Source organism: Capsicum annuum, chromosome 5 (assembly GCF_002878395.1).
Source record: "Capsicum annuum cultivar UCD-10X-F1 chromosome 5, UCD10Xv1.1, whole genome shotgun sequence".
Lineage (NCBI taxonomy): Eukaryota > Viridiplantae > Streptophyta > Magnoliopsida > Solanales > Solanaceae > Capsicum > Capsicum annuum.
In genome coordinates this window covers 61,751,190-61,758,446 of record NC_061115.1, presented here as the reverse complement: position 1 = coordinate 61,758,446, position 7,257 = coordinate 61,751,190, and the positions used below count along the sequence as shown (strand labels likewise).

The window sequence follows — 7,257 nt, the reverse complement described above, 5'->3', positions numbered from 1 at the left end:
GCAACAACTGAATACATCCACAAATTCATAAATTTTTTGACATATACTTATCTCTTTTTAGTCTAATTAAGGTATTCTGTATCTCGAGCAAATAGTTTCAGAAATGGATGTATCTCAATAATAAAAATTATGTATCTCAATTTTAAAATTATATATCCCGATGCTAATTATGTATCCGAGAAAAAATAAAGTAATTAATTGTTACATTCTTAAATTTAAAATTATGTATCTGAAACTTCAAAATTATGTATCCAGATGCTAATTATGTATTCAAAATTTTAAAATATGAAATTATTTGATATTTAGCAAATAGTAGGGATAAGAAGTAATTAGGGGCAAACTTGTTGGGATTTATGTAAGTTTTACAACTTATATAAATTTCAACAACAAGTTTACCGCTAATTACTCTCTATCCCTTCTTTTAATAAAATTACATAAAATTTATGATTTTTATTTTTTAGAGATATAATTTGACAACCGATACATCCTAGCAGATAAATCCTAACAAGACATTAATACGTGTTAAAATGGAAAACATTGTTCAATTAATGAAAATAATTTTAATTCAAAAAAAGATCACGATTCTTCAAGCAACAACACGATCATATCTCCGGCGAACTTGCATTGTTGGAGCAACCACAACAGATCGAGAACATCTAAAAATTGTTGCGAACTCTAACCTATAAAATCCTCAATCGCTACTACCGTCGCTCCAACCAACTAGTGAAACACCACCTTCCATACATCCACACTGACAAATATCGATACAATTCGATACATAAATTTGATGGATTCATAGCGATACATATCAATATATAAATCTGATATATTAGAGTATAAATTCAAAACAGACACATACCGATACATAAATCTTATGTATCAGCAACACAAAAAAGTATGACAGATGATTTTTATACCTCTTTTAGTGGGTCTCGTGATGTATTTTTATATCTTTCACCATCCCACTATTAATGGTGGATACCTCACGAAACCTGCGAAAAGGAATGGTTTAGGGTGAAAAAGATTGAATCTTGGACAGAAAAGATTGAATCTTGAAGAGGAAAGTCGATGAAGAGTGGCGGTGGAAATGGAGGAGGAACGTGATCATAGGTTGTGGAAGGAGATATTGGAGAAGGAAGTGGTGGCGGTGGCAGCAACGGAAGAGCTAATGGATGATGGGGAGTAAAGAGAGAGAATTGGGTATTATACTTTTTAAAAGTATTATTAAATTAGTGGATAGAAGATTTTCAGCCAAATTTTTAAGGGGTAATTAATATTTGATTTTTTAGTGTGACAATGATATATCTGAAAGATTAAAAAGAGAGAACGTATATAAGAGATTTTAGTAATCAATATAAAGAATGGAGATTTTAAATAGTTTAGATATATTAAGTTGTGGTATTAGGTAATTTTTCCTTAAAAATTGAGTTTTGTAACCCGAATTGAGCAAGTAGGATTATGACCCGTTACCTAACCCATTTTGACCCAATCAAATTTAAATCGGATTGGATCTTTACCCTTTGTTATCTTGACCTATTTTTACCTGCCCAAATTTAATCAAATACGCTTAATTACCACCTCTAATCGGAGTTATCAATTAATTTTTGTCCATGTTATGTTTCAAGGTTAGTCAAATTTTTTTTCATAACAGCCAGGAACATTTTCTAGAACAATAATTTTCTGAGTCAACATCCTATATAAATTTTTGATTTTATCTTTTTTGTGTTATATTTCTAGCCAGCAGTCTCTATAACAGGTGGGAAATATTTTAAAGAACTTATCTTACCCCGTATTCAATTTTATGCAGCCCAATTTTTTAATGCTATATTTAGAGTTTTCAAATGGGCAGGTTGGTTTGACATTAAAAATATTTAATGGGTTGAATTGCATATCGGGTTGGGTCACGACCCACTCAAATTCACTTTGGATTGAAATGGATTGGGTTAAAATGGGTAAAAATCGGGTTACTTCTAGACCCATTCAATTTGACCCGCTTATTCTAAAAAGTATTAACATATTGATATTTACCACTTGTAAACCCAATTCAAGAAAATAAATTTTGATGGGATTGAAAAGTTGAGTGAGTGGGTAGAGAGTGGGGGTACGGGAGGGTGGGGTAAGAATTTTTTTTAAAAGTTAATTTTTTAAAAACTAAAAATTTATTTTTTTGAAAGAAGTGTGGGGTAGGGGTTGGGGGTTAGGATGGGGTTGAGGTAAGAATTAAAAAAATTATTTTTTTTTAAAAAAATAACTTTTTGGGAAAGGGGTATGCCATGGGGATGAGGGGGTTGGGGGGTTGGGGGGTCATGAGGTGGGAAAGATTTTTTAAAAAAAAAAAAAAAATTTAAAAAAGAATAAATATCTTTTTTTAAAAAAATTGGAGTTGTGGGTGGTTGGGGTGTCGGGTGTTGGAGGGTTGGAAAGGGATAGTGGTTGAAGTAAAAGTTTTTTTTCTAAAGAAAAAAAGAAAATTTAACTTTTTTAAAAAACTATACTTTTTGGGAGATGGGGTATTGTCGTATAAAAGATGTGCAGGGGGTAGGGGGAGATAAGGTTCGGGTAAGATTTTTTTTTATAAAAAAATTATTTATTTATTTTTAAAAGATATTTCTAAAAAAATATCTTTTTGGGGAGTGGTAGGAGATACAGTGAATTGGGGAGGTAGGAGTTTAATCGTGAGGTAAGAAAAGATTTTTAATTTTTTTTAAAAATCAAAATAAATATTTTTTGGGGTGGGGGTTCGCGGTTGGGTGGGGGATGGGATGAGGTGGGGTGGGGGAAAAAAAATCTATAAAAAGCTTTTTAAGAAATAAAAATAATATATTTAATAGAGGAGGTGGGGTGGGGTAAGCTGAGGGTGTAGTGGGGTTTGGGTCAGGTGAACTGGGTCATTTTGAGAGTGGGAGGATACATTGTCACTAGGTTTTCCTAATTTTATTAAGAAAATTATTTTTCAATTAAACAGGTTGAAGTGGAGATTGAATTGGGTACATTTGAACCCAATTTAAAAATGGGTTGAGAATTATCCAATAGTAAATTATCTTGAATCCAACTCATTTAATATTGGGCGAGTTTGACGGGTCAACTCAATTTGGGTTCATTTTGACACCTCTAGCTACATTGTTCATCTATAAGGCCAAAGTAATATCAAGTTTGTTACCTAAAATTAGGAGTCACAGTGAAAGATATACTCTCTACATTCCTTTTTATTTAATAAAAATTACATATATAATGACATGTTTACTAGGAATTACTAAAAGTCCCAACTTTTTTAAAAATCTCGTAAAATCCCAACATTTGGCCATTGATGATACATGTTAATTAGCTTAGATATATATGAAGGATACATGTTTGAAGTAAACTAACTTGCACTTTTGTAAGGGATGTAACAGTTAAATTAGCATTAAAAGTGTAATTAATCCAACTAATTATAGTTAAAACAAAATTAAATTCCACTATTTATGGCAATTATCTTGTTATTCCACCATTCTAATTCAAAACAACATTCATAATTTCTTTAGAAATACCAAAAAAATTTCATGGCTTCTTTAAAAGTTTCAGACGTCTATTTTTTTTCTGATTTGTTAATTTTGTTCGGCTATTTGAATTGAATAAATAGTTTTTATGGGTTCATTCAAGAGAAAGGAAATTTATTATTCTTGAAAATGAATTCGTTATTCCTTCTTCTCTATTTTTTGTTGTTCTTCTTCTTTTTTCAATGATTTGTAATAATGAATATCGCGACTTATTAGTACATTGTGGTGTTTGGTTGTCTGATATCAAGCACGAAGAATACAAGATTGATGGTTGTAGTCGGAGATGTACCATGTCGATCTCAATTTGTTATCCCTTCTTCTTTGTTATTTGTTGGTGTTCTTCTTCTTTTTTTCGATGATTCGTAATAATAAATATCATGTCTTAGTAGTACATTTCGGTGTTTGACTTTCTAATATCAAGCACGAAGAATACAAAATTGATGGTTGTAGTCGGAGATGTACCTATGTCGATCTTAATCGCTATCTTAAGAAAATCATATGAAGATTTTTCCTCTCTAGTTGTTTCACTATCGGCTGTCACAATGTATGCAATTCATCCTTCATGAATACAAATTAAAAATTCTGATTATAATCAAGAGATGTACTCATGATTTGTTTGTCAACTCATTTATAATCTGAATTTTAAGTTCCTTTTCTTAGAATTTTATGTTTTAAGTTGTTAAATTACTCGTTTTTAGTTTATTGGATTATAGTCTGTCAAATTGTGTAATTCATCATTATTTTAATTTTAAAGCCAAATGTTTTGATAAACAGAAATATGTATCTCTTGTTGATTGAATTTAGCCAAAAATACAAAGTTGTTTTCATGTTTAAGCCAAAAATTTAATACAGATCAATATATAGAAAAACTATATGAACATGATATTATAGATACAAGATACTACAAATATGTATCTTGGTTGAAATACATGTATCTACTGATATGCTTAAATCAATAAATGTTAAACAATACGAGATACATATAATTCATAAATAGTAAAGCAGTAATCCAAAATAAGAGAAAATGTATCTATAAGCTTGTAACATGTATCTATTATTGTGTTAATTTGAATAATAATTACAAAACATTAGATACATATAAAAATAAAAAAATGTATCTAATGAAAAATAAGAAAATGTTCACATTAAGAATCTTAATGAATTTCTTATGTATTTGTGAATTCAATATTTAATTCAAAGTAACTAAATGATATAAAAAGATTTATCTGAACATTCATAGAAAAATTATTTACATATTGCACAAGTCTATTGTTACGTAATTAACAATTGATACAATCGTAAAAAATTTGTATCTATTGAAAAATATATTCTGTGAACAGTACAAAGCGTATGAACAATTACGTTCAACTCGAAGTTATTATTCAATTCAAAGACAAAATGTCTTGCAAAGAAAAAAAATTAAGAAAAAGAAAATTATGTTATGATTGAATATGAGATTTAATTGTACGATGTATCGTTATGTTGCATAATGTAATGTTGTGTTAGTTACTTTCATTACTAGACTTAGTTATATATGTTTCAATAAACCTGATACGTATAGTTATAAATATGTATCTAATACAATGTAACAAAAAATATTAAATATGATGACTTTGTAAAGTGTAACAAAAACGTACAACAAAATAATAATATATCATAATCTGCAATAGCCATATGGCAATCATTGGTGATAAGGTAGAATCCATGATATTGAAAAACATCTAAAAAAACCAACAATAACAACATGTCTTAACCTCATCAAACTATATAACAGTGAACTAGCCAATAAGTAAACAACTACTCAATATGCAAAGCAGAGACTTTTTTTGTGTGTGTGTGAAGCTGCTCATTGGCCTTGGTGGATCGTCATTCTCACTAAAGTATCCTTTCTCCGCCTTTACAGAGCCATACTTGCACAAAATAGTGGCATATCTCATGGGATGGTATTGAGAATCAATACCCGATGAGGGAATGCCTAATCCCTCGCTCAAGTACTCGGCATAAATGGCTATTAATACACCACAATTCCTACATAGCGATTACTAATTGAACTAAAAATACACATATACTTGTATAAGATAATGAAAACAATGAAAAGTTAGTATAATACTTACAAACTTCCACTATGTTCTTGTGCTATCCCGGTAACATATTTCACTCGGAATGAAACCTAAAAAAAATATCAAATTAAAAAAATAACATTAGATGCAATAACTCTACAATAACACAGAACAATATATAGAAAAACTGTATGAACATAATATTATAGATGCAAGATAATATAAATATGTATCTTGGTTGAAAAACATGTATCTATTGATATGCTTAAATCAATAAATATTAAAAAATACTACATACATACTATTCATAAACAGTGAAATAGTGATACAAGAAAAGAGAAATCTACTGTTGAGCTAATTTAAATAATACTTACAAAACATTCGATAAATATAAAAAAAAAAAAGAAACAAATATACAAGAAATTGAAAAAATGTATCACTCATACATAAATATGTATCACGGCCAATTATTTTCCAGATCTGAACATGTCGGAGGTTCCAGATATGTTCCAAATATGACTTTGTCCGATGTTTCAATTTATTTTTTGCTTCGTGCGACAAAATATTATTGGATTAGAAGGTTTACCTGAAGTATCGATAATGAAAAACCAGAAATAACCTCACCATGGACGATTTTCTTTGCCGAAATAGTAGCTTTACCCATAACTCGAGCACCAAAAACATCATCATCTTTAACACGAAACTCCAAACGATCTATTGGATGAGCTAAAGGGATATGACATTGTGTAATTTGATTTTTGAGAAAAATCATTGAACATAATAGGAAGAAAGTGAAGATAAATTTAGAAGAAAAAATACCTTAATTAAAAAATGTGAATAAGAAGAAGAGGAGAAAATTGTGGGATAAAATTGTGACCCAAATTTTGGCGTTAATGTAGCCATTAATGTTGGAAGAGTTGGATATAAACTGTTGCTCGAATTAAGGCATACAAAGAGGAGAAAATGAGTTATTTTTTGTAAAGAATTGGTTTCTTAGTTGTAGGTTTTAACTTGTATCTCAACTTTATCAAAAAATATAAAATTTTGGGATTTAAGTAATTTTTTAGAAGTGGGGGATTTTTATAAGTTTAGAAACTTATGTTGTTTATTTAGGAAATTTTTTCTTTTATTTTCTTCTTTTTGAATTGGGGAGATTTTTAGAAGTTTAGAAACTTATGTTGTTTATTTAGGTAATTTTGTACCTCTTATCAAATTAGTTAATTAAATTGGAAAAGAATTTTCAATTAATGGTCCTGGTAATTTAAACAAGGAGTAACTACATGTCTTAGCAAACATACACATCTAATTACCACATTTAACCTAAGTTTTAATTAATTATAATTCATAACTCACTTTTGTCTATTAATTATCCCTAACTACAATTCATCGTCTCTCTCATATATTTTCTCTCTTTCGTTATTTTCTATTGCTCCTTTTTTTAAAAAAAAATTTCATCATTTTTTGTTTTCCTTTTTGTTTCTTGTTCTCTTTCTTTTTTCTTTTTTCACTTTTTTCTTGTCCGTTTTTTTTTCATTTTTTTTTTTTTTTTTTTTTTTCTTTTCATTATTGTTCTTCTTTTTTTTCTTTTTCTCTTTGTATTTTTGTCTCTCGTTTTTGTTGTTGTTATATTTTATATATTTCTTTATATTTTATATTTATTT

The 7,257-nt window shown here is 28.9% G+C and overlaps 1 protein-coding gene across 1 annotated transcript; it reads right to left on the bottom strand.

Annotated features, from left to right (window-relative positions):
- Nucleotides 1-5,229: 5,229 nt before the first annotated feature.
- LOC107872447 lies at nucleotides 5,230-6,397 on the bottom strand. Its single transcript, XM_047412905.1, has 3 exons — nucleotides 6,221-6,397; nucleotides 5,651-5,706; nucleotides 5,230-5,564 (listed from the first exon to the last, which is right to left on the bottom strand). Exons 1-3 carry the CDS (start codon nucleotides 6,284-6,286, stop codon nucleotides 5,315-5,317), a joined length of 372 nt encoding a protein of 123 aa, XP_047268861.1. The 5' UTR covers nucleotides 6,287-6,397; the 3' UTR covers nucleotides 5,230-5,314.
- Between the last annotated feature and the right edge of the window lie 860 nt (nucleotides 6,398-7,257).